At 38.3% G+C, this 27,903-nt stretch overlaps 1 protein-coding gene and 1 pseudogene across 1 annotated transcript in view; one reads left to right on the top strand and one right to left on the bottom strand.

Moving 5' to 3' along the window:
* Positions 1–18,850, top strand: part of SCML2 (Scm polycomb group protein like 2) — an 80,589-nt gene extending 61,739 nt beyond the window's left edge. Inside the window, exons 9-14 of the mRNA XM_011362997.1 lie at positions 6,586–6,789; positions 7,622–7,804; positions 13,938–14,057; positions 14,686–14,904; positions 17,478–17,629; positions 18,722–18,850. Of these exons, the coding sequence (XP_011361299.1) occupies positions 6,586–6,789; positions 7,622–7,804; positions 13,938–14,057; positions 14,686–14,904; positions 17,478–17,629; positions 18,722–18,850 (1,007 nt within the window). The remainder of the gene's footprint in view (positions 1–6,585; positions 6,790–7,621; positions 7,805–13,937; positions 14,058–14,685; positions 14,905–17,477; positions 17,630–18,721) is intronic.
* A 5,850-nt stretch (positions 18,851–24,700) lies between these two features.
* Positions 24,701–25,063, bottom strand: LOC105294051 (annotated as a pseudogene).
* Positions 25,064–27,903: the final 2,840 nt, after the last annotated feature.

Genomic DNA, 27,903 nt, shown 5'->3' with positions numbered 1-27,903 from the left:
TGAGCAGAAGCTTTTTAGTTTCATGTAGTCCCATTCATTTATTTTTGCTTTTACTTCCCTTGCCTTTGAGGTCAAATTCATAAAATCCTCTTTAAGTCCAAGGTCCTTGAGTTTTGTTCCTAAGTTTTCTTCTATGCATTTTATTGTTGCAGGTCTTATTCAGGTCCTTAATCCATTTTGAGTTAATTTCGGTGTGTGATGATAGTTAACAGTCTAGTTTTATTCTTTTGCAGCTGGCTTTCCAGTTTTTCCAGCATCATTTATTGAAGGGTCTTTCCTTTCTCCACTGTACATTTTTGGTGTTTTTGTCGAAAATTATTTGCCCATATAAATATGGGTTTACTTCTGAACTCTCGATTCTGTTCCACTTGTCCGTGTGTCTGTTTTTCTGCCAATATCATACCGTATTCATTACTGTCACTTTGTAGTATAATTTGAAGTCGGGCAGAGTGATGCCTCCAGCCTCGTTCTTTTTTCTCAGGATGGCTTTGGCAATTTAGGGTCTTTTGTGCTTCCATGCAAATCTGATGAACTTTGTTCTATTTCTTTAAAATCTTCTGATGAGATTTTGATGGGGATTGCATTAAATCTGTATAATGCTTTAGGTAATACGGTCATTTTAACTATGTTGCTTCTTCCAATCCAAGAACACGGAATATCTTTCCATTTCTTTGTATCTTCTTCAATTTCTTTTAATAGGGTTTTGTAGTTTTCATTATAAGTCCTTCACATGTTTTGTTAGATTTATTCCTGGGTATTTTATTCTTTTGCAATTGCAAAAGGAATTATTTTTTCCACTTCTTTTTCTGATGCTTCACTATTAGAGTATAGGAACGCTATGGATTTTTGAACATTGATTTTGTATCCAGAGATTTTATTGCATTTGCTTATTGTTTCTAGTAGTGTTCCTGTGGAGTCTTTAGGGTTTTCTATGTAGAGAATCATGTCATCCACAAATAGTGACAGTTTGACATCTTCGTTTCCTATTTAGATGCCTTTTATATCTTTCTCTTGTCTGATTGCACTCACTAGGACCTCCAATGTTATACTGAATAAGAGTGGCGATAGTGGACAGCCTTGCCTTCTTCCTGATCTTAGAGGGAAGGATTTTAGTTTTTCACCATTAAGTATAATGTTGGCTGAGGGCTTGTCATATTGGACTTTATTATGTTAAAATCCTTTCCTTCTATACTGATTTTGTTAAGTGTTTTATCATAAATGGGTGTTGTATCTTGTCAAAGACTTTTTCTGCATCTATTGATATGATCATATGATTCTTATTTTTTAATTTGTTTATGTGGTGTATCACATTAATTGATTTGCATGTCGAACCATCCCTGTGCCTCTGAGATGAAGCCCACTTGATGGTGGTGTATAATCTTTTTAATATGTTGCTGTATTCAGTTCGCTAGTATCTTATTTAGGATTTTTGCGTCTGTATTTATGAGAGATATTGGTCTGTAGTTTTCCGTTTTTGAGTTATCTTTACCAGGTTTTGGTATCAGGGTAATATTGGCCTTATAGATGAGTTGGGAAATATTATCTCCTCTTTGATTTTTTGGAAGAGTTCGAGGAGAATAGGCATTAAATCTTCTTTGAATGTTTGTTAGAATTCACTGTTGAAGCCATCTGGTTCTGGACTTTTACTTTTGGGTAGGTTTTTGATGATCGTTTCAATTTCCATACTGCTGATCGATCTATTTAGATTTTCCAGATCTTCTTGATTCATTCTAGGAAGGTTGTATTTTTCTAAGTACTAGTCCATTTCTTCTAGGTTATTAAATTTGGTGTTATATACTTTTTCATAGTATTCTTGTATGATCCTTTGTATTTCTGCGGTGTCTGTTGTAATTTCCCCTCTTTCATCCCTGATTTTGTTTATTTGTGTCCTTTCTCTTTTTTTCTTTAGTGAGTCTAGCCAGGAGTTTGTCAATTTTATTAACCTTCTCAAAGAACCAGCTTTTTGTTGGCATTTTTTAAATTTATTTGTTTGTTTGTTTTTAATTTCATTTATTTCTGCTCTAATTTTGATTCTTTCCTTCTGCTGACTTTAGGTTTCATTTGTTTTTCCTTTTCCAGTGCTCCCAATCAGGGAGCACTCCGTTTAGTTCTGTTAGTAATTGCTTTTACACTTTCACCTTTTAAGGTGAAGTGTTAGGTTTATTTGGGCTTGTTCTTGTTTTTGAAGGTAGGCCTGTAATGATATGAACTTTCCTCTTATGTCCGTTTTGTCGTGTCCCAAAAGTTTTGATATGTCATACTAACATTATCATTCGTTTCTATGTATCTCTTGATCTCCCTTTTTATTTCTTCTCTGACCCTGTTCTTCAGTAGCATGTTGTTTAATCTCCATTTATTTGTGGTTCTTTCCACTTTCTTTTTACAGTTGATCTCTAGTTTCAGAGCATTATGTTCAGAGAATATGGTTGGTATGATTTCAACCCTCTTATATTTGTTGAGGCTATCTCTGTGTCCCAGTATGTTGTCGATTCTTGAGAATGTTCCATGTGCACTGGAGAAGAATGTATAAGCAGCTGTTTTGGGATGGAAAGCTCTGTAAATGTCAGTTATATCCAGTTGGACTAAAGTGTCATTTAAGAATGTTATTTCCTTGATTTTCTGTTTGGATGATCTGTCCATATCTGACAGTGGGGTATTTAGGTCCCCTACTGAGATGGTGTTTTGTATGTTTCTCCCTTTAGTTCTGTTAGTAATTGCTTTACATATTTCTGGGCTCCCTGATTGGGAGCATAGATATTAATAAGTGTTATGTCTTCTTGGTGCATGATTCCCTTTATCATTATGAAGTATCCCTCAGTATCTTTCTTTACCTTTTTCATTTTAAAGTCTGTTTTGTCTGATATTAGTACTGCTAGTCCCACTTTTTCTCTGAATGCCATTTGCTTGAAAATTCAACTTCTACCCTTTCACTTTGAGTCTATGTTTGTCTTTGGAGCTGAGATTTGTCTCCTGGAGGCAGCATATGATTGGGTTTTGTGTTTTGATCCATTCTGCCACTCAGCCTTTTTGGTGAGTTCAGTCCATTTACATTAGGATGATTATTGAAATATGAAGTCTTATAGCCATTTTATCTTTTACTTTCTGGTAGCTCGGTATTTCCATTGCTTCCTTGTCCTTGTGTTTCTGTTTTCTTTATTTTGGTTGGCTTTTGTGGGTTTTGCCTCTGGTTCTTCTTGTTTCATGTTATATTTTTGGTTCTGAATCTTGGGTGTGTGGTTACCATTACAAATATGAAAAGGATAGTTATATATATACAGTCTATTTTCTTCTGCATGTGCCTTATCTCCATTCCCTTTTGCGAATTTGGATCTTTGAATTCTCTCCTTTTCAGTCATTGTTATCTCAATTTGTCCCTATGTATGCTGAACGTTCATTACTATCTTGTTATAACAATTCACTTCTTATTATTTAAACTATAATGCTCTGCTCTTACTAAGGGTTGCACTCCTCTGCTTCTATTTATCTGATAGTCACTTTACTCCTAATTATGTATTTTTGTTGTTATTTTGTTTTAGGTGAGCTGACCGCTTTCAGTATTTCCTATAGTGCAAGCCTCGTAGTGAATTTCCTCATTTTTTGTATGTCTGGAAAGGTCTTGATTTCTCCTTTATATCTAAAGGAGAGCTTAGCTGGATACATTATTCTAGGCTGGTAGTTTCTTTCACTTAATAGTTTAATTATTTGGTTCCTTTTCTTTCTGGCTTGTAAGGTCTGTGCTGAGAAGTCTGATGATAATCTAATGGGTTTCCCTTTACACGTTACCATTTTCTTCTTCCTGGCTGCCTTAAGAATTCTAGCTTTGTCATTGATTTTTGATAACTTTAATACAGTACGTCTTGGTGAAGGCCTTTTTGGGTTGAGATAATTGGGTGTTCTGTTGACTTCTTGAATTCCAAGCTCCAGCTCATTCTTTAACTTTGGGAAATTCTCGTCTGCTATTTGTCTGAAATTGCATTGTAGTCTCTGCTCCTTTTCCTCACCTTTGGTAATGCCCATTATTCTTATATTTCCTCTCTGGATGGTATCAGCTAGTTCTTGTATTTCTATTTCATTATTTTTCATTCTTTGGTTTCTGTCTTCTTCCTTCTGATTTATTTCTAGATTTCTGTCTTCGATATCACTGATCTTTTCCTCCATTTGGTCGACTCTATTTCCCAGGCTTGCTATTTCATTTTTCAACTCTTGCAGTGTGTTCTTCATCTCCAGAATATCTATTTTGTTCTTCTTGAGGGTTTCATACTCCTTGCTCTGCTCGTCTAGTTGTTTCTTCAATTCCTGAAATTGTTGCTATGATTCATTTTGGATCTCACTGAATTTTTTTAGAAGTACCATCCTGAATTCTCTGTCATTGAAGTCACATATTTCTTCTGTCTGTAAGCTTATTTTCTGGAGATTTTTTCTCCTTCTTTCTGAGATGCCTTGTCATCTTGGTTGTTCATGGTGTTTAATGGACTACTTCTCTGGGCATTAATGGAAGTTTATTCTGTTGTTTTTCCAGATACAAGATTTATTAAATAAAGGTCTCACTTTAGCTTGCTGCAAAGAAGGCGCTCTTCTTTTGGTTTCCAGTAGGTGGCATCTAAGCCTCTTGGATCCCTAGCAGTTTCGGTAGTGTTTACTCAGACTTCCCTGGGGCTCCGCAGTGATGGGTCTTGGAGGGTATACGGGGAGGGGCCCTCCGGATTTGGGGTTGGAGGCTGCGGCTCATCCTCGGTTTTGTAACCTCTGCCAGCAAAAATCAACTGTTGTTCCTCTGTGGTCTCGCCCCACTTCTCTGCTTTCTGCCCTGAATTCTGGGCCCTCTGGTCGGCTGCGTACAAGACCCCACACTTCCAGGCAGAGTTGTTCAGGGAAGTCGCTGTGCCTTCACCCCTCCCGCTCCTCCTACAGGGAGCTCCAGCAGCTGCGAGAGGCAGCTTCTTTATTACTCCCAGTCCACCACCCAACACCTGGGTTCTGACCTATGGTAGCTCTTATGCACAGATCCCTCACTCAGACGTGCTGGTGTGTAGTTCGGGTGTTTTTTGTTGAGTTTTAGATGTTCAGCTTATTGTTCTTTCAAAGGAGTGATCTAGGGACGTCTCTCACTCCGCCATGTTTCTGCCAAATCCTCTCAAACTTTTTTATTGCCTTTTAAAATCTTTGCAGATCATTGCCTGTCAGGGGGCATGATGACTTTAAATTGTTCTTTGCTATGTGAACAGTATGAAATGACACAGACCCAGACTAATCAATTTCTTTTATTTGTCATCTCCTGCACATTTTATTTCTTTCCTATTTTTAAGAGCATGTTCTATTGTTTCCTCTCCTAGATCCTTAATTAGCTCCCTTATACTCTTCTGTTTCCTGGGCTTTTTACCCCAATTTTTCTTTCCTGACTAAAAATGAAATTTTAATTTTTTGAAATACAATCATCTAAAAAGTGATTATTGGAATATATCTCATTTTGTCAGTTTATTATTTCTGAGATATAGTCCATTAGCAGCAGAGACTAGCTAAATGAGTGTAATGTAAAAGAGATTAAAAAAAAACATGGAAATCCTTGTTTAGCTTCATTTGTGTTCATTAGAACTTTGTCCATGCCATCAGCACTGCAGATGAAGTTTTTTATAGCTGTTTTATCTCTGTGACAGAGTGCATCCTTCCTCTAGCTGTTGCCACAAAGTTGAATTATATATTTCAACTTTGTGAAAGTGTGAGATTAATGATTTTTTATCGGGATCAATATAGAATATGTATATATGAAAATTTTTCAATATAAATTAAGTAATTGGGAATGGATAAAAATAATGTGTTTCTTGATTTAGGGAGACAATATATATTATATTTGATAATATACCCTCATATTGTTAACATTATATGTTGATTTGTATTTCTTGATCCTCAGTGAAAAAAAATTGTGAAAACTTGACATTTGTGTGATTATAGATGATTTGCTTCTAAATCACATACTTTTACTATACTAAGGAAAGCATTTATTTTATTTTTAAATTTTCTTCAGTGAACCTTGGCGTGTATATAAAGAACATGTTTATTTTTTAAAATTAATGAAAATTTCTCATTAGAATTTTTCATTAGAATTTGCTGTGACATATGTCCTAAGTTAGTTGATTACTTTAGAAATTATAATAAAGGGGCAATGTTGGCAATCTAAAATTCAATCCAAAAAGGAGTGTACTAACATGACCAGTTTTGAAAGAAAATTACAGTTAAAAGGTGAAAATATTCATCTATCTTTATATCATTTTATATAATGTGGGAATGTGCGAAGAATTGTTTTGTGATGCTACTAAAACTCTTATAGTTTTTATTATCAGTTTGGGCAAAATTCTAGAAAATTGAATATTTGGATTATTTCTATTTAGGTTTAATATCTTTACACAAATGTAAAAATATATTTACATGCATATTTTTAGGTAGAAGAAATGATAATTGGTATAAACTATATTTAGGTTCTCTTTGAATGAAGTGTGCCTAGTGGGATATAGTAACTATGTAGTGTTTATGTTCCTTTTAACCAATTTCGTTGTTTGTTATATCTGTGTACATATTTTTTTCCTCAAGTCTGTGTTTATATAAACAAATATGGAAATGTTGGCCCTTACCTGGATCAGAAGAAAATCGAGCAGCTGCCTGACCACTATGGCCCGGGCCCCGTGAATGTGGTGCTCCGGCGGACTGTGCAGGCCTGTGTGGATTGTGCCATTGACAGTAAGACCGTTTTTGGATTCCTTAAGCCAGATGATCGTGGAGGAGAAGTGATAACTGGTATGTTCATCTAATCCTTTATTCAGCTTTCTTTTCCAAATTTGATTTTAGGTTCAGAGAAGGCAGACGTTTTATGATGTATAGATTCTTTTATAATATTTCTAGTCTATTAGCCATTTATAATATTGGAATTTTTATTATATTGATAGAATATTTATAATAATTTTATGTTTATAGAATTTTAACCCATCTTGGAAAGTTTAACTTTACTTTCAAAATAAATGATGTTAGAGTAATACTGTAAATTGAGGTAAAGAGTACAGATTTTTTTTCCCTTTTATATGCTGTATTAAGCTCACTATAGACACAGAGTACATTGGTTGATAATATATTTTAATTTTTTTAGAAAACAGACTGATAGATAAGCTCTAAATAAAAATTTGACTCAAGAAGTGATTAAGAGATAATTAACAGCTTTCATGATTTTGTGATCAGATACTACAACATTTGTACCCATGTAATGTTTGGAATAGTAGAAAATGTTATAGACTAGTGGGTTTCTATTGTTTATTTTATGAATGTTTTTAAATGATAATGCTTTTACAAATACAGGCTATTATGTTCTCTGTATCTGAGTTTGTTTCTGTTTTGTTTATTTTGTTCTTTATATTCTACATGTAAATGAAATCATATGGCATTTGTCTTTCTCTGGCTGACTTACTAAGCTATTGTGTTTTAATGAGAGGAACTTTTTAAATTTAGGATTATCCTTTATAAATAACAAAAAACAAGTTAGAGTTATATTACATTTCCTAAATTGATGGCTTTTTTGTTGATATTGTAGTTCTCATCTTTCTATGATATAACTCTGACATCTTTTTTCTCCCAATAGCCTTCTTTGATGGGGAAACTCATTCTGTGCACCTCCCTCCAGTGAACAGTGCATCATTTGCCCTTCGCTTTCTTGAGACCTTTTGCCACACCCTGCATTCTGATAACCTTTTGAGTAGCCAGCCTTTTAGCGCTTTCAGAGGTAATACTCATAGTACTGCAGAGCATGATCAAAGTCAGTCAGGTAAGAGAAAATATAAAATTTTATACTATGCTTCTATTTTATATTACATTTCATATTAAGTTGAGAATCCTGTGTAATTCAGTTTTTCCTTCAAAGTAAACATTTTAGCCACAATGGTAATTAGACATATATATGTATGTATATAATATACAGTTGTTTTTGTTCATTCAAAGTGGGAAAGTAATTTCTTGTATTCATAATGAACTTTAGAATCAAAACCTGAAAGATTTCATTGGGATTTGATTTTCATGTTTAGCATCTTTTCATGTGCTTATTGGCTACTTGTGTCTTTGGAGAACTATCTAGTCAAACCCTTTGCCCATTTTTAATTGGGTTCTTTGTCTTTTTATTATATATAAATATAACATTTATATATATGTATATATTATATATTTATACTTGTATATAAATATCATATATAAAAATTGTTTGTATATTCTGGATAAAAGTTTTATATCTCATACAGTTTGCATATATTTTCTCGCATTCTGTAGGTTGTCTTTTCACTTTCTTGATGGTGTCCTTTGAAGCACAAAAGTGTTTAATTATGATGAAGTCTGATTTATCTATTTTTTCTTTTGTTTCTTGTACTTTTGTTGCCATATCTAAGGAAATATTGCTTTAATATAAGTTCACTAAGATTTGCTCCTATGTTTTCTCCTAAGAATTTTATAGTTTTAGCTATTATGTTTAGGCCATTGATCTAATTGGAATTAATTTTCGTTTTTGTTTTGACACAACGTTTACTTTATACAGTTAGTTGAAAGTACTTTTACTTGTATGTGACTTTATAAATTATCAGTGCAGTCCCCTTATCCATGGTTTCATTTACCCATGGTCAGCTGTGGTCCAAAAACATTAAATAGGAAATTCCAGAAATCAACAATTCATGAGTTTTAAATTGTACACCATTTTCAGTAGTGTAATGAAATCTCACTTTATCCTGCTTGGGATGTGAATCATCTCTTTGTCCAGCATGATCACACTGTATATCCTACCTGCCCATTACTCACTTAGTAGCCATCTCAGTTATCAGGTTGACTGTCATGGTATCATAGTGCTTGTGTCCAAGGAACCCTTATAGTAGCCTAACACTACGTCATAATTCCTACGTCATTCATCTCACTTCATCTCATCACATAGGCATTGTACCATCTCATTTCATCACAAGAAGAGGAGGTAAGTACAGTACAATAAGATATTTTGAGAGAGACCGTATTCACACAACTTTTATTAGTCTATTGTTATAATTGTTCTAGTAACTTTTTAGTTATTATTGTTAATATCTTACTATGCCTAATTTACAAATTAAAGTTTATCACAGGTATGTATGTATGTATAGGGAAATCATAGTATGTATAGGCTTTGGTACTATCTATGGTTTCAGGCATCTACTGGGAGTCTTGGAACGTATCTCTCACAGATAAGGGAAGATTGCTGTACTGTCTAGTGTTCTTTCATTACAACTTGAAGGTCTCCCTTTAGTGTGGGAAATTTCCTATTTTTTTTTTAAAGCTTAGTTTTGCTAGATATAGAATTCTTGATTGACCATCTTTTTGTTTCAGTGATTTGAATGTGTTGTCCCACTTCCTTTTAGCCTCTGTAGTTTGTAGTCAGTTGCTAATCTTATTGAAGATCCCTTTGAGTTTGTCTTATTTGGGGAATGTTGAGCTTTTTGGATATGCGTATTAATGCTTTTTATCAAATTTGAGAAGCTGCTAGCCATTATTTCTTCAAATAATCTATCTGCCCCTTTTCTCTCATTCTGAGACTCACTCATTGTGTATATTTTGGTATTCTTGATGGTGTCCCACCAGTCTCTGACATCTGTTATTTTTTCTCATTCTTTTTTCTTTCTGTTCTTCAAACTATGTAATCTCAATTGACTTTCTTTAAATTTGCCGATTCTTTCTTCTGCTAGTTCACATTTGATCTTGGGACCCTCTAATGAATTTTTCATTTCACTTATACTTTTTAAGTCCTGAATTTCTTTTTGTTTCCTTTTTATTGCTTTATTGATAGTTTCTATTTGGTAAAACCTTGTTCTCACACTTTCCTTTAGTTCATTAGACATGATTTTTTTTTTAGTTGTTTGAACTTATATAAAATAGCTTATTTAAAGTCTGTCTTGTGCTCGCTTCGGCAGCACATATACTAAAGTCTATCTAGTAAGTCTAGTGTTTGGGCTTCTTCAAAGTCAGTTTCTATTGACTATTTTTTACCCCTGTGTATAGGCCCCATATTGCTGTATCTTTGCATGTATTCCAATTTTTTAAATTGAAAACTTAGCTTTTTAAAATGATATAATGCAGCAACTCTAATAATCAGATTCCTTCCTCATCCCTAGGGTTTGTTTAGTTGCTGCTGATGCTGTTTGCTTGTTTAATGACTTTTCTGGACTAATTTAATGACTTTTCTTGGGCTGATTTTGTCATGTGTGGCCACTGAAGTCTTCTCAGTTAGCTTAATGATCAGCTAATGATTGAACAGAGATTTACTTAAATGTCTGGAACTGGTATGTCTCCCAGCCCTTGCCAAGGGATTCTGTGTGTGTTGGGACTTAACCTTAAACACTCCAGGAGGCAGTTTTATAAGTCTCTGTGTAGAGCCTCAAGGTCAACAAGAAATGAAAGATTAGGGCCTTCTCTGGACTTCCTGAGCATGCATAAGGCCTTCTAGATTCCCAGGAATATCTCACTGCTTTTAAGAGTCCTTGAATGGACATCTCAATCCCCAGTTTTCCCTTTTAAGCTTTTTGGTCCACTTCTTGTCAGCCCTAACTGGTAATACTGCCTTTGTCAGCTTTGATGTTAAATAATTGCCACTGAGTATTTGTTTCTTTGTTTTGTTTTTTTGACCAATGCCTTGGAGATAGGGCTGTTCAGATAGAGCAGGCTTTGATTCAGGTCAAAGAAAACAAGTCCTCAGAATAGAGCTTTTCAGTTATCTGCAAGATTGATCAAATAATGGCAGTTCTATGTGGATGGGGGTTTTGAAGAGCTCTAAATACATTGCGCCCCCTCCAGTGACTAACAGGCTACTGGTTTTCATAGCTACTATAGTTGTGAAGGTGTTGGTTTGCAAGGCTGCCGCAAAACTGGGATGAAAAAGATGGTATTAGGAAAGCTAAAATGCCACAGAATTTGCTGTTCTTTCTCACATTCAGTCGTTTTTCTTGACTAAGTGCATTTTGGATTGTTGTGAACCTTTATAATGTATAGAGTTTTGAAGAAGTTATTTTTGCCAGTGTTTTCATTATTTTTATGAAGGAGCAGGTTTTCGGAAGTCCTTAATCAGTCATTCTAGGAGTACCTCTCTATGATGACTTTAAATTATTTGACTTTTTCTGGTTATCTGTGCATGAATAGTTTCATGCCTAAGCTTAGTATAATACCCAGAAGCAGAAATCAAGAGTCAATTTTATGTTTGTATTAGCCCCAGATAGTAGACCATACACCAGCCTCATAAACTTTTCATACAGAAAGCATTAGAATAGTACAAGTAAAAGATAATTACTTTTTCTGATCTTACTAAGATTCTGAGGTAAATATCTATAGAAAACTATACTTTAGTATTTCAGTTTTCTAAATCATTAAATGAGTATGAAAAAAGTCAATTATTTCTTTTCTTAGAATTTAAATATTCTAATTGTAGAAATATTTGTCATTCACTGAACTATGTTTTGCCTGTTGGTTTTATAATCCATTTTTAAAAATAAAATCAAGTGGTAAGAGCTCTCTTAGGCCTGTTAGTTATCAGCCAGTAACTGGATGGCTAAAGGTTCCTCATCAGATGATTTTGAGGGGCATGCCTGGCTCCCAGCCATTTTGAACCAGATGAAGTTTAACTTTGGTACTTTTTTAAAATTTATTTTTATTATGGTAACATTGGTTAACAAAATCCAGTAAGTTTCAGGTATATGATTCAATAATAAGGCAGATATATATTGTATTGTATATTCACCGCCCATAGTTAAATTTCTTTGTATCACCACATATTTGACCCCTTTTACCACATCTACCTCTTCCCTCCCCCTCCTCCCTCTGGTAACCACTAGTCTTGTCTATATCCTTGAGTCTCTGTTTGTGCTGTTTCTTTGATGCTTTTAGGTTTATATCGCACATAAAAGTGATATCATGTGGTTTTCAACTTTTTCTGTCTGGCTTATTTCACTTAGCATGATTATCTCAAGGTCCATCCATGGTGTTACAAATGGCAGGATTTCATCTCTTCTTATAGCTGAGTGATATTCCATTGTATATACGTACCACAGCTTCTTTAGCCAATCATCGATCGTTGGTTACTTCAGTTGCTTCCATGTCCTGGCCACTGTGAATAATGCTGCTATGAATATCGGTGCGCAAATATCTTTTTGGATATGAGTTTTCAAGTCTTTGGGGTAGATACCGAGAAGAGGGATTGTTAGGTCATATGGAAATTCTGTTTTTAGTTTTTTGAGGAACCTCCATACTGTTTTCCATAGTGGCTGTACCAATTTGCAGTCCCACCAGCAGTGTATTTGAGGGTTCCTTTTTCTCCACATCTTCTCCAACATTTGTTATTACACGTCCTGTTGATAACAGCTATTCTGACAAGTGTGAGATGATATTTCATTGTGGTTTTGATTTGCATTTCCCTAATAACTAGTGACGTTGAGCATCGTTTCATATGTGTGGTGGCCATTTGTATGTCTTCTTGGGAGAAGCGTCTGTTCAGGTCCTCTGCCCACTTTTCGATCGGATTGTTTGGATTTTTTTTTGTTGTCATTGAGTTGTATGAGTTCTTTGTATATTTTGGATATTAGGCCCTTATCGGAGGCATTGCTTGCAAATATATTTTCCCTTTTGGATGGTTGCTTCTTTACCTTGTTGACAGTTTGGTTTCTTTTGGTGAGCAGAAGCTTTTTAGTTTCATGTAGTCCCATTCATTTATTTTTGCTTTTACTTCCCTTGCCTTTGAGGTCAAATTCATAAAATCCTCTTTAAGTCCAAGGTCCTTGAGTTTAGTCCCTTTATTTTCTTCTATGCCATTTATTGTTTCCGGTCTTAAAGTCAGGTCCTTAATCCATTGTGAGTTAATTTCGGTGTGTGGTAATAGACAGCAGTCTAGTTTCATTCTTTTGCAGCTGGCTTTCCAGTTTTCCCAGCACCATTTATTAAAGAGGCTTTCCTTTCTCTTCTGTATGTTTTTGGCTCTTTTGTTGAAAATTATTTGCCCATATAAACATGGGTTTACTTCTGAACTCTTGATTCTGTTCCACTGGTCCATGTGTCTGTTTTTCTGCCAATACCATGCCATTTTGATTATCGTCGCTTTGTAGTATAATTTGAAGTCGGCACAGTGATGCCTCCAGCCTCGTTCTTTTTTCTCAGGATGACTTTGGCAATTCGCGGTCTTTTGTGCTTCCATACAAATCTGATGATTTTTTGTTCTATTTCTTTAAAAAATGCCGATGGGATTTTGATGAGGATTGCATTAAATCTGTATAATGCTTTAGATACTTTGGTACTTTTTCATTGCAATCTTTCTTCTCTCTTGAAGTCTATTAGACTTTTTAGATTTTTATTATACTTTATTTTTTTTTTAGTTGGAGGTTAAATCAAGGTGTACTAATTAATATTTAGAATGTAATTGATAATTTGAGTTATCTTTGCTTTCAGGATCATGCCTTAAAGTGTTTTTTTTTTTTTAAGATTGAAATGCATTTTGTTGAAAGAGAAATAGGCCAGTAGAGTGTTGGAAGGGTAGCTCTAGGCCAGGATGGTTGCCTATAAAAGGAGGTGTTCATTGTACCTTATCTTTTCTTAACTACTCTGAATTCTTAACTTTTCTTGCTCATTGAAGCAACTTTCCTGGCCTTTTTAGACACATTATAATTGGTTGCCTCAGTTTCCTGAGATATTTAGAGATGATCCTAGAATAAATAAAGCCTTGACATAATACTTTAAACTCAAGTATATGATGTCACCAAAATATTTAATAGGAAGAAATGAACATGTTATTCATAAATAATCAAATAATTGATAAATTGTTGATGAAGTCAAATGGGAAAATGATTTAGCAACAAAAATTGTATGCTGATGATATGAAAATGCTAGAGTATATTATAATAGACAGTTTTTTTCGAAAGCAGTACAAGAAGACATAATAGAACAACAGAGCACCAAACGACCTCTTGAGCAACCTCTACCCTATGTTGCTGCTCCCTCTCCTAAGCTCTCCAAAATAAAGGTGCAGGTACATGCCCCTGCAGGTAAGTAGTATTTACACATCCCAGGATTGGAAAGAAAAGTCACTCTATACCATTTATGTATGTTCTTGGGTGGTGGTGATGGGGATAAGGGGAGTGTATTTGCCCAAATCATTTGAGAGCTTTGTTGAACACTTCATTCCCTTCAGAAGGGCACAGTTGTCATTTCTTCTTAGAGTAAAAACAGTTACAGTAAAATTTTCTAGTCAGCTTTATACTGCTAAAAGCTGTTGAGGAATAGAAAAACCTAATACCTTTCTCCAGTGAAAGTTTTAAGTGCCCAGGTAGTAAGCAAATAGTAGAAACCAACTGTGTGATCATATTATAACAAATAGTTGTGAAGAACTGACATTTCTAAAAACGACTGCTTTAGTGAGGTGATCAAGACTTTGGTGGCAACACTTGCAAGAGATAGCTGCTATGAGAACTATAGGTGATGTTATAGAATCAATTTGGATTTCAGAATAGTGTCCATTTCTATAAATACCAAGAAAGGGAAAGTTCAGTATACCAATGCTTAAGTGAACTATTGTTGGAGATTAGTAGATTTTTGACCTTTTAATAGTATTCGAACTGTACGTCTGTTGAAGATAATCGCCTTTTTGTTTTCGTTTTTTTTTTTTTCATATAGAAGGACTACCATCTTCTGAGGAAGATGGCATGCCCAAAGAGGAGAAGCTTCCTGAAGATTCTGAAAACTTACCACTCAATCCAGAAAGTTCTTTGAATCCTGACAGCATAAATCCTATAAGTGTGCCAGACACCTCAAGCTCAGCACTAGCAGGGACCAGTTCATCTCCCCAGGGCAGTCATCAGGAAGTTGAATTCCAAATGCCAAAGGAAAGCGAAGGTATATTTAAAAACAGTGATTATCAGTCAATGTATTTGTCTTTCCCCTTAAGGTTTCCATGCCCAATAACATCCCCTGAGAGTTTATCACATTGGAGAAAATTCCAAATTGAAGAGGTGTCGAGTCTTCCCCTTCACTTCACTATCAGGGCCAATCCACTAGAGATGCTGAAGTTTGCCTCTGTGTAGATTGCCTCTGCTTTTAGAGTGATGTTTTCAGAGAGTCTGGATATAGATGTTTATGCTATAAAGAGGTGTCATCCCCTGAATTTTTAGGTATTTTCACAAAATACGAACTTTCGAAGACAGGCCTTCTCAGTAAATGACTAAAAGGTTGTCTCTCATGTTGAATGAATATGTCACTTCCAGATGTATGCCTAACACTACAGTGCCAAAGTGGCCTATATTTGAGCTTGAGGAGGCTAGCCTTTGGTTTTCCTAGAATCATGGCAGGAAGACTAATAGTAATAACATTACTTGCTAGTAGTTACTTAATAGTAATAAAAATCATCGTCTTTATTTCCATCTGACATTATGTGCTAGGCACATAGTATTTTACATAGCATTATACATCACACCTTTACAACAATTCCTTGAGATGTAGGTGCTGGTAAACATTTTTAGGTGAAAAATCTGAGAAGTCACTTGGCTAAGGTGCCCTCTAGCTAGAAAATAGCTGGGCCAGTCCTTGAACCTAGGCACTCTGGCTCCAGGGCCATACTCTTAACCACTGTGCTGCTTGCATCTCTAGAGACTGGGTAAGCATTTCACTTGGAAACTGTCTAGAGGTGTCATTACTATTATTTTCATTAAGGTATTAGAACTGTTACTTTATTTCAGAAATATTTCTGATATTCTAATATATGTAAGACAAAGCCATTCAAGAGAAAGTTGTGACTGGACTTTGGTTATTGTTTACATAATTAGTTTGTTTCTTATAATTATTTGAATAACACTGATGTAATGTTTGTACCTTCTCTGGTTGTTTTGAAGATATGGGCCCAATTAAATTATTTTTCTATAATAGATTAAAAACAGATGATCTTACAGTTCTATTTTTAATATAAAATTACAGTTTTCTACCTGAAATCATATCTTTACTCATAGTTTATGTGTAATTATCTGTAAAACTAGTTATATGTTATTTAAGACATAACTATACCAGATTCTGATGACAGAACCCAGAAATACCACAAAAACATAAGTTAATTTGGAGGTATGATTTGAGTCTTGAGTTAAAAGAGAAGACTTTTCTGTCTGAATTGTTAGAATGCCTTAGGTGTGTTTACACCATCATTATTTTTACTTTGGTTGATTCAGCCCAGCAGCATTTCTTGGTACATATGACCAACATTTTTATCTCTGACAAGTGGAGGGGAGCATATATTTTAGTAAAAAGTTTTTATTTTGCATCAAAGTTGCAATATTGCAAAAGAAAATCAAATTCTGAACCACACACAAAAATATTAACCATTGTGAGTTCTTTTATCTTCTGTTTTTCTTTGCCTTTTCTCTGGGTAAATACTCAAAATGTCCCTAAAATGTCCAGAGCCCAGATGATGTGTCTTAATTAACACAAAAAGATTAAATTTGTATTGATGATCCTTGGAGAGAGAAACAAATCTACTTGAGCGAATTACAAAACCCACCTCTTATCACACACTAACTTTGGGGAGCTGCGTGCTCTGATTGAGTAAGCGAAAACTTGTCTAGACACAAAGAAATTTCAGTGCAACTTAGTGAACAACACAACCAAAACTATTTGAGGTCTGAGCACTTAAATTGTTTCATGGCTCAGTTATGTCTTTTTTCAACATATAACCCTTCAGCAAAAATATCTATTACTAGCAATTAAACTTGAGAGAGGTATTGAGTATAATGTTAAAGTTACTTCTAACCTAGCTAAGCAGAAAATAATCTTGTTTTCTTCAAAATTCAGATAAGCATTTAAGGCTTAAGAGAGAGAAATTTAAAGAGTAAAGTAATGCTAAAAATGTCCATATTGAATTAATGTGAGAGATTTGGTAAAATAACTAATTTGGTTCTCAGAGATAATGGAGTTATTGAAATTCATTGATTAAAATAAATAAATTTAAGCAATTATAAAACTAAATTTGGAGAATCTCCCTTGCATTTGGCTACTAAAATAAACCTAAACTAGACAGACCAAGAGGAGAGAGATTGAGAGAAATTCACTGACATGCTTAAAGAGAATAATAGGTTAGCTTAGATTAACCTAATTTAGCCCAAGAAACAGATCTTTTGCTGTATTGTTTGTGGCCAGAGAGACTTCATATTGCTCAGTCTGTTTTATGACCTTTGAAACTTTAAGGTAACTTCTGAGGCTGCTTTTGTTGTTTGGGGGCAGTCAGATGGCACACTCGTGGGTAGCCATCCTCATATCATCTTTATCTAGCTAAGCTTTCACTAGATTTTACCCTTGGAGTCCTGGGTCCTCCCCGGGATTCTTAGCAGATGGTTCCAGGAATGAGACCATTACTCCCTACCTAACATCTCTTCTTTCAGGATAATGATCAGGTCAAATATGATTTGTCTTTTTTCCCCCCATTGAAGCTCCAAGTTATATAGCTGTACCTGACCCCAGTGTCCTGAAACAAGGCTTCTCTAAGGACCCTTCAACCTGGTCTGTGGATGAAGTGATACAGTTTATGAAACATAAAGATCCTCAGATATCAGGCCCCCTCGCCGACCTCTTCAGGCAACATGTAATGTATCTTTTGACCCGGTTTTCCTGCCATAATGCCTTTGAATGACCTCTCTGCAGGCACTTCAGTTGGGTGCTGATTAGTGTGGATGGTGGGGGAACCCTATCAACTGATTTTTCCATGTGTGAGAAAGGTTGCTTTGTCCAGAGTTAGATCCTTAAATGGTAGAGGCTGGATCTGTGCTTTAAAAATACTTGTAAAATATTACAAATCTTCAAGTTCTCAAGAGAAGATGATTCAGCATGGCCACTCTCAGGTGTCTTCTCCTTTGTAACAACAGTTACAAGGATCCTCCTCCCCTCCTGCTCCTTGCTTGGCCCAGGACCCTGAGTAGGAGGGGGTGACCACAAGCTGTGACAGAGTATCCTCCTTATTATGATGCCCGATGAATCCAGCAACTGAATAAGATCAAGTGCAGCTTTTTTAAAAATAGGAACTCATGAATACCAAATAATATGCTTCCATGACACAAATTGGTTAATTAAGGAAATAAAGAATTTTAGGAGGATGCCTTGTGTCTATTAATATGTTTACAGTCTTTTCTAATAAATCATATTTGTGACCAAATATCTGATATATCCTTTTCAATCTAGGAAATGTAAGGAAATCTAAGAAAATGTAAGAAAACTAGTGATTAGTTTTAATGTCTGGCTTCAGACAACCGATTAAATTTCAACATAAAGATAATACTATATAGCACATTTAGTTTTCATTGATGTTGATATACTCATATTCCAGCCTTTCTAAGAAACTTAACAACCTTCTGAAATTCATTTCTACCATTCATAGTTTTCTACCCTTTGTCATAGATAATGTATTTTATTCAGTACACAGTATTTAAAATCAGATAGTTTGATGCTTAGGCCATTTTTGAAAGATACTGGATTAAATTTCCTTTTTCTTAAAATTTGAAGTAAATTTAGAAATTATCAAATGATGCTTTACCATATATTTTAAATAGTTTTCAGGAAATAAAAGCGTATTCAGGGAATATATATCAAGAATGTAAAGCTATTCTCTACATGTTTTTATATATAAATAACTTAACAAAATATGAAAGCATTATTAATTATAATTTCTTTCTCTCTGTAGGAAATTGATGGGAAGGCTCTGCTACTACTCAAAAGTGATATTATGATGAAGTATTTGGGCCTGAAGTTGGGGCCAGCTTTAAAGCTATGCTATTACATTGAAAAACTTAAAGAAGGAAAGTACGATTAAAAATGTGTAAGTTTAGATTAGATATAATTCTCACTTGTCCTGATAACTTATTAATTTAAAACTATTTTTATTCTCTTAGCAGTTTTAGTTTTCTAGACAGTTCCTAAAAAATTTATTATATCCAGATAGCAGAACTACAGTCCAGTCCAGTTTACTTCCCTAAATACCATTTAATGTGTTAGTATTAGCATATTCAAATTGGCAGCTCTTTCTATCTTATTATTATTTTACAGTTTACAGGATACTTTATGGTACAGTTTACAAATATACTTCATGTAGGAAACAGAAAAACCTTTGATATCGGTCATTTATATATAGAACCAAAACAGCTAAATCCCAAAGGAGAGAGTATCAGGGATTAGCAAGTTCTCTAATGAATAATCCATGAGAAGCTTTCTTTAGACAAGAATTTCAAGATGCAACTGCAGATGCCATCTCTTCCTCAGATAGTTTATGTTTGTTACTGCAATCTTCTGTCTGTCTTCTGCCAGTTTCCAGAAAGGGAATAGCCATATAAATTATTTTGCTTTTGTTATTATTTCTCTGTATGCTGTATTTGTTCTATTTAATGAAAAGCAAGCTTATAAACTTTCATAAAGTGTTCTTATCAATTTTTGATAAATATCAGTTATTGGATAGATAGTATACTTGTTTTATGCAGGAGATATTATACTACAAGGGTGTCTTGGATGGAGTCTGATTTTTTCCAATAAAATACCTATTATTTTAAAACTACATATTTTCACTAAGCTTAGATATTTAACTAAACATTCATTTCTCACATCTCTATATGAAGACACCTGTGCCCAGTTTTTTAAAAGATATATATTTTGTTGGCTGCATTTATTCCTTATATGGATACTATACCATATTTATATATTCTATACCTGTATGTAGACAAACAAGTAAATCTGTTCCTTTTGAATTTAATATGGCACTTTACACTGCCACAGAGGTAATGATAAACTATTTATATAGTTAGACATTTTTATTCCGTAAAAAAATGTTTGCATTGTTTGCTATTACATGTACCTCTCACCTAGTCTTCAGGGGATAAGAAACAATCCATAGATTGATTTCCATACAGGGGCGTTCTCTGTCTTATGCAATGTTTCTAGTTAATTTGCTTAGTTCTGAGCCATTTTGCTAAATTTTGGAGGATGCTTTAATTCTGACTTATCATTTTGGGCTTTATTTTTTAAGTGAGAAATTACAAGGGGAAATGGTGCTATATGTTTATTGTTATTACTTTGTGTAACTTTGGAGTGATTTATAAGCTATGAGAAACCGTGCTAAAAGTATTAGCCATTTGTTGTAAATGCCAATAAAATATACACCAGGGGCAAGAATGTACGTTTTCTTTCTCAAAAAAACCAAATGTCACTTTATACACGAATGCAACTATTTAAAAGGTGGTTTCATCTATGTTATTCCTTTTGTGTTATAAAATTCTAATTTAAACTTAGTCTTCTTTCAAATTGTTTGTATGAAGATGCTGTGCCCCATTGAACAGTCCTCAGGTGTTTATATAAATGCTAAGTTTTACAGTTGTCAGATTTTAAAATATAATAAAGTTAAATAACTATAACAATTGGTGTCAAAGCCTCAGATGTGATTTTACTTGATTGTACTGCATTACGTTAATGCGTAAATTGATTATATTGAAAAAGAAGCACTCTGGTAAGTTTCTGGTTTTATATGTCCAAATACTTGAGTTTTAACACTTGACCTCATTCTATAGGGAAACAGAGTCCTAGAAGCAAAGGGCTGATCTCTTGTAGGGGCCTTAAACTAGACCCCAGGGGAACAGTGAGAAGTTAAATCAGTGAGCTTTATCTGTGCTCAAAACCTTTGTTACTTGTGATGTTATTGATGAAGTGAGTGTGCTAGAAAACGGCCGTGCCCCCAGATACCGTGCCACGTGGGTTCAAGTGTCTGGCTGGCAGTTCTAGCTGCTCTTAACCACCAGGGGGCAGGAGCCAACCCGCCTCGCTGCCTTGTCTCCCAGCTCGCATGGCAGAAAGGCCTTAAAGGCCCTGTTGTGGGAAAGTCGCCTTCAGTAGCTGCCCCCTCAGCCTACCCACCCCAAGAGCTGCTGCTCGGTGCCCAGGAGCCCAGAAACCTCCTACTGTTGCTTCTCAGCAGTGTGTCCTGTACTTCCTGGAGGTACTGGGGCCCTAACAGTCCCCAGGGGTCATACTCGAGTGACCAGAATGGGGTGTCCATTTGCTGCCTGAGACTTGGGTGATTCAAAACCACTTGTTCACTGGTTTGTAAATTTTTAGTCCAGAGAATATCATGTTATGTTAGCCGTCTGTGAACTCTCCAGGCTTTTAAAACAATCTTTCCTCCAGCTCTGCCTCTCAGTCCATCCGTGGACACTCTGTAGCCAGCAGAATTGTGCAACTCGGGCCCTCTGGTCATGCGAGCGTTTACTTTTGTCTGCATGACTTCTGCTCCTTGGAGTGTCTTAGAGTACATGTTCCATTCTGAGGACTTCTCAGACTTTGAAACCTGGGCCCCCTCCGTAAGCATGAAAAAGCCCTGCCCTTCTGTAATATCAGATATTAAAAATCAAACATTGCGACTAGGAACAATGGGGTGGAGGTGGAGCGCTGCTTTTTCAAGCTATAAAAGGGACTGTACTCACAGTTGGCTGAGGAAATGAAGTAGGGTTACATTTCTGGGGCTGTTCGTACAGTGTGATGCTGGGACTTGCTTGTATCTCTGAGTTCTATGAAGCTGATCCAGGGAATGAGGGGTCCCCAAGGGAAGGAGGGCATGCAAGCCAGGGCCCATCTTCGGAATTCATGATGGGCAGATTTCCTTCCCTCCTGCCCAGCATTCCCTCTTTTGTCCAGCAGCTTGATGGAATTGAGCCTTGAAAGCCCCTTTCCCCAGTGAGCACAGACTCGTTTCGAGCTTGCCCACACTCCCTGCTATACCAGGCAGAAGGGAGGAGTGGGCCTAGAGAAGCATGGGGTGAGTTGGTCAGCCCAGATCCTGCAGAACAGGGCATGTCACCCTTCTGGCAAGCTGCATGGAAGCCAAATATGCTCCCTCAAGTCTTGTCAGGAGTATGGATTTTCCATCCACAGCTACCAGCAGCACACCTGCAATCATCAGGACACCAGCCTGAGCCTCAAGCTGCCTGTGCTAACCCACTTTTTCAATGGCCTAGGATGATAAAAAACAAAAAAATCAAAACTCCTTCAGGGATGGGGGGTGGCAAGGAAGAAAGGCACAGTGGTAAAATGCCTTCCTCTCCTTTTTTTTTTTTGTAGTAAAGATATGAGTTTGTGAACTTTTAACACAGAGACCCCAAATCCTAGGAGCCTCAAAAAGATAGAGATGTTCTCCTGTCTTGTTTTTATGTTGGTAGGAGAAGGTGTTCCACATATCAGGGATCCACACTCCTCCCATCTTGTTCTGCTTTCCTCAGCATGTCACCTCCATCTCTTGGCCCTATGTGGTTGCTCTAACTCCTTCCATCACATCTACATTCCCATTCAGCTATCCCTATCCTCCGGGGAGTCTTTAGGAGGCTGCATGCCCAGCCCAAGAGCTCTTAATCTATGAACAGGGTAACCAATTTTGGAGACAACCAGCATTCTATCTCACACATATTTTATCATCCACATAAAGATGATAGTTAAGGCTTAAGTAATGAGATGAAACTAAGGTAGAAGATGTAGCAAGGATAAGTTTCATCAGGTTCATAGCATGGAGGTTGGGTGGGGGTAGATGGGGGTGAGAGCTGTAAAGGATGGGAATTTTAGAGGAATTAGGAATTTATGATTGGTGGCCCTTTCAATGATAATGTAAAGACAAGTTAATATTAGAATTTGTTTTCAATAATTTTTGGTTACTGATCTGTTTTTCTGAAAGCCTCTCCAAGTTAGTTTGGACTTATTATGGGGTTTCAAAATGAGAATTGCAGAGTGACAGCAAATCTTGGAGGCAATTTTGATATTTCAGGAATGACACTAGCGGAGGTGTGAGTAGAGTATAGAAGAGATGAGAGATGCATCAGAATCACACTGTCACATCTTTCCTCCAGCGATCAGAGTCTTTGGCCAGCTGAAGGAGAACCACTGTGCCTGAAGGGGTATAGTAAGAACCACCATAACTAAAGGGGTACAGTAAGCCTTCAGCCAGTGGTTTTGTTTTCCTTCTGGGTAGGTTGGCCCTGCTCTTGACTTCCAGTCAGGGAAAGGGCCTAGGGTTTCTAATGTGTAGACAGAGAGCTTGACCTCAAACTCAAGGAGCTCTTCCCTTTACACCAACAGGAAGAAAGCAGAGCTGGGCTAGAGTGGAAGTATTTGGAGGACAACTTGCCCAGAGGGAAATTAGAGGCAGGAGGACTCTGGCTCAGTAGAGGGAGGAGGTTTGATCTGCTCCCAGTGGAGCCCTTGGGGCAGACAAAATGAGAGTGCAGTCGTCGTCAGCCTCTTTGTGGTGGGGTGAGTCCTGGAGTTTGATGGGATGGTTCTGAGGCTTCTGGAGCCATCCTGGGCACACACAGGGACTGGGGTTGTAGCCAGTGGGGCTCGGTCCCAGGGAAGCCACAAGGAGGAGTCGAGGATGGAAGGTCAGTACATGGACTTAAAACCACTACAAAATCCAAATTCGATGGGAGAGGATGACATTAAATAGAAGGTGGACTTCTGCAGTGTTCCCCTGAGCTCCATGCAGGGATTTGGGTGTGGAGGTCTGTGGAGGCTGCTGGCTGTCCTGGGGCCCCAAGTCCTCAGGGAAGGCCCCTGCCCCTGCCACTCTGGCTGCAAAGGGCCCCTGGCTGCTTTCCTTGTCTCTCCTTTTGGAGCATCTCCTGGGCCTGAGAGCATAGCAGTCTTTCCAAGTATGTGACAGAGAGGTCTGACAGGGAGAAGGGACTTGGGATTAGAACACCCTCCCTCCATTTTCTGCCTGTATGACTTTGGTCACATTGCTTCAGCTCTCAGAGGAAAGGATTGTCCCTTCCCCTAGGGGTCTGAGAATTCAGGGAGATATGGCATGGGAAGCAACTTGACATGGTGGCTGCTGAAAGTGTCCGCTCCTTTATTATTGCCTTCCCTTCCCACAGTCCCTGCTGCTCCCTTTTCCACATCCTGCCCATTATGCTGGATCCCAGGAAAGCCACTGTGTGGCCTTGATATTAAAGAAGGCTTTCATTTTGTTCTTTGAATAAATTTCAGCATGAGTTCTGGAGAGCTGAACAAGGCCTGGAACAGGAAGGTTGTTGGGTTAGCTTCGGATGGGCCCCCAAAGGCTGTGGGAAGCAATGAAAGGGTTATAAATGAGGGAGGTCACCCAGCCAGACCTGCATTCTGGACAAATCATTCTGGCAGCCACTGGGGGCAGGGGGAGTTCTCAGCAAACCGCACCCATCATCCACTCTGCACAGTACCCTCCATGTAATCCCATCCCGGTATTTCCCTTGCGGGATGACTCCAGTGATCTCATTCTACCTTTTCCTGGGCTGTTCTCAGAAGAGTAGGTGTCACTCTGAGGGTGGCCAAGTTGTTGGGAATTTCAGCCAGCAAACAATCAAGTGCAGTCACCTTTCTCTTTCAAATGGTAGAAGCAGCTACTTTAAAGATTGTGTAAGCTCTGGGAAGCCCAGAGTTTTGCAGGGGGCTTCGATGAAATTTCAGGCAGAGCTTTTATTTAATTTTTTAAATTTTTATTTATTTTTTTCGAGCAGAGCTTTTCTTTATATACATTTTTATTTGGAAATATTTATATCAGTACAGTGAAACTAAATTTTAAGAGACCCTGGATGTCATTAGTTTTGGATATTATTAATTTATTACAAAAGAGAGATATGGAAATTATTTACATGAGATTTCAGAACTTCAGTGGAATAGGCAGCTTCACGGTTTGCCATTTCAATAGTGATTTATTTCGGTCTACATACTTTCCAAGAATGTCACCATCTCTAAATAAGAAATAATCCTTGTGGTCTAGAACTACTTTGGTGCCTCCATATTCTGGAAGAACTTTGTCTCCAACTTTCACGCTAACTGGTTGAATCTCTCCACCTTTTCCCTTAGAGCCCAATCCAACAGCTACTACTGTTGCTTGCAATACTTTTCCTTGAGGTTTTTCTGGAAATGTAATGCCTCCTTTGGCTACAGTTTCCGCAGCACTCCTTTCAACTAATCCTCGGTCAAAGAGGGAAAGGAACTTTCTAAATGCCTGTCCTACCATTGCCGCTGCAGTTTGTACTCTGTCTGCTCTCACGTGAAAGGAGAGACCTGCCTCAGGCAGAGCTTTTAAATGACAGTCTCTTCCGTTTGCTTTCTCAGAATTAAAATCTCAGGTTAAGAACAAGAGGAGGCAACCAGAAGCCTTAACCGCCTTCTAGCTGGACTCCAGGCTGCAGATTCCCTGTGGCCCTGCGCTCAGGAGTCTAGGTCTGGCGGGGAGGGCCATGTGTGCTGCGGCCTCTCCCTCAGGTGTGAACAGTGATGGGGTGAAAGCAGGTCCCCCACCCAACCCAGGCACCCAGGGGCCATGGACCTCGGCCAGGAAACAAGGTTGTGACACAAGGTGGGACTAGCATCGCCACCACGTAGAAGGAAGTGAGGAGAGGTCCAGAGTTCTGTGCCTGGCGGCTATTGTTGTCTGATGGGGCAGGACGAGGTGTCAACCTGGTGGCCAAGCTTGTCACCACCTGCTCCTGGAGCTGGACTACCCTCTGTCCCAGGCTCCCTCTGTCTCCAGCAGGGTCCCAGGCCCAGACTTGGCCCAGGACACAGACTAGATTTCTTCAGAAGGTCAGAAGGTCAGACTTACCTAGCCGAGGCCACCTACTGTATGTAGGTCATACAATGATGGAGAGGTGTTCACTTTTAATTACCTGTCTCCTTCTCAGTTTCTTTCCTGCTGGCAATCACAGCCCCATGTTCCTCTCAGTCTGTCTCTCACATACACTCTCTCTCACACACACACACACACACACACGCACACACACGCACACATACACACACTTGCAGAGACACACACAGACACACACACATGCACACATCTTAGTGTGTTTTGGATCCAGACGATGGGATTCAGTCTCACCACCCCTAGAACGCAGCTTCTCCAAGAAAACACGTTCCTCATGCTTGCTCCTGAGTTCGTGCCCCTCCCCTGGGAAGTGTTCTTAAGGCCTTGGAGCCAATAAGCCCATTGTGGCCCCTGGGGAGCAGGGTGGGCAGCAAGAACATGTCTCAGTCAAGTGTGGGGTTTCACACTTGGGCTCTACAGCCCAGGCATTTCACTCTGGAATCGGTGGCTGTTAGCAGTGCCTTGTGAAATCCAACCGGGTTGCGAGTGGGTTGCCAGTGTCACTACTTGGCATCAGATAGAAACCATCAGTGTGGGCTCTCCGCCTAAGGGTCAGTGCTGTTCCGTGGGGGGGTGATGTGCGTCCTGTGTCTTGTGGGCAGTGAGTGGCGGTGCTGTAGGCTGCATTAAAGTCATTTCACGCCCTCTTCGTGCCGGTGCCGTGGGCCCGGCCTGCTGGCTTCCACTGCACATGAACCAGGTCAGTAACGTGAACCTGCCGGGCGATGTGAGAATGAAATGCGATGAGCCTGTGACCGACCCCGTGTGATGCACAGAGGGGTGCACCTCAGCCTGACGCTGTGAGAATCCCCTGGAGCTTTGCATGCCCAGAGCCCGGCCTCCTGACCAGTGACATGGGAGTCTGTGGGGCCCAGGCCTGGGCACCAGGAGTCCTTACAGTTCCCCTCCCCTGGTGATTCTGAGTGCAGCCAGGGAGGTGAGCAGGCATCTAGAAGAGTGACTGATGCCAGTTGTGACGTAGCTGGGCCCCCCGATTGCCCTTCCTTGGAGGCAGTGGCTCTAGTCTGGGCCCTGTGCTCTCCAGCCATTCTCCTTCCACTTCCCTTCATGCCTTCCATCCTTCTCCCTCTGTTGCATTCCAAGAACCCTACCAACTTTTCCCTGCTCTATTTTTTGTCCCCCCAGAATGAGGTTGTCACTTCAGCTCCATACACTGCAGCATGCAGCATCCCCCAACTTGTATAGGTAAGGGAAGCTGGAAAGAGCTGGGCTCACAAGCGAGTCTCTCTCACTGGCTTTGCTGGAACGGTTTTCCATTATTAAAGAGCGAGGAGGCTCCCTTCTGAAAACTTGGGCCCTTGTGGATTTCCAATCTGGATCCTTCCCCAAATATAAGATACTCAAAGACTAGCTTTCTCCAGAGACCAAGGTCTATAGCCAGGTGACTCTGTAAGGACCACTATGTGTGGGAGTGTCCTGTTGCTGTCGTGGGGAGGGTGGAGGGTGCATCAGAGGGCTCTGCCCTCACCCCCCAGAATAGATGCTTTTATTGTTTCCTTCTTCTGCTGTCTTACCTTTTTCTATACCTTGTTATATCTCACTTTGCGCTGAATATTTTATTTAAATATTTTTTTATAGAAATAACTTGATGTTATCTTCACAGGAAATAATTTTTGTTTGTTTATACCAGGTACCTGGGAGTGTTAATTCCTCAAATGATGAGACTGAGCTACAGTTCATGTGGTGAACTGAATCACTTTTACTCTGAAGGGATGGCTCTTTGTGGTCCCTATCCATGGTAGGGGTGGCTTAACAGCACCCCTTCTTCGGCGGGTTCCAAATTCTGACTTTTGTCCCTCAGTCCCACAAAACCACCAGAAGTACAGCCAGGCCTCTGTCAGCCTTTTCTGGATCAGTAAATGCCTTAGGTGGGGGTCCCTAATCCCCAGGCCATGAACCTTACAGGTCTGTGGACTCTTGGGAACTGGACCGCACAGCAGAAGGTGAGCGGCAGATAGTGAGCAAAGGTTCATCTGCTTTTGCAGCCTCTCCCTAGTGCTGGTGTCACTGCCTCAGCTCCACCCCAGATCATCAGGTATTAGATTTTCATAGGAGCACCAGTCCCTGGTGCCAAAAAGGTTGGAGACCGCTGTCCTAGAGCAAAAGCAGTCCTCTCAGCTTCTCACACCTGTCTAGGTTTCTGGTCTTTCCCAGCTCTTAGCTCAGTAGTTATTTATTGTTTTGTTAACTCT

The sequence above is a fragment of the Pteropus vampyrus genome, unplaced genomic scaffold (assembly GCF_000151845.1).
Source record: "Pteropus vampyrus isolate Shadow unplaced genomic scaffold, Pvam_2.0 Scaffold81, whole genome shotgun sequence".
NCBI lineage: Eukaryota > Metazoa > Chordata > Mammalia > Chiroptera > Pteropodidae > Pteropus > Pteropus vampyrus.
This window is presented reverse-complemented; position numbering and strand designations above follow the sequence as displayed.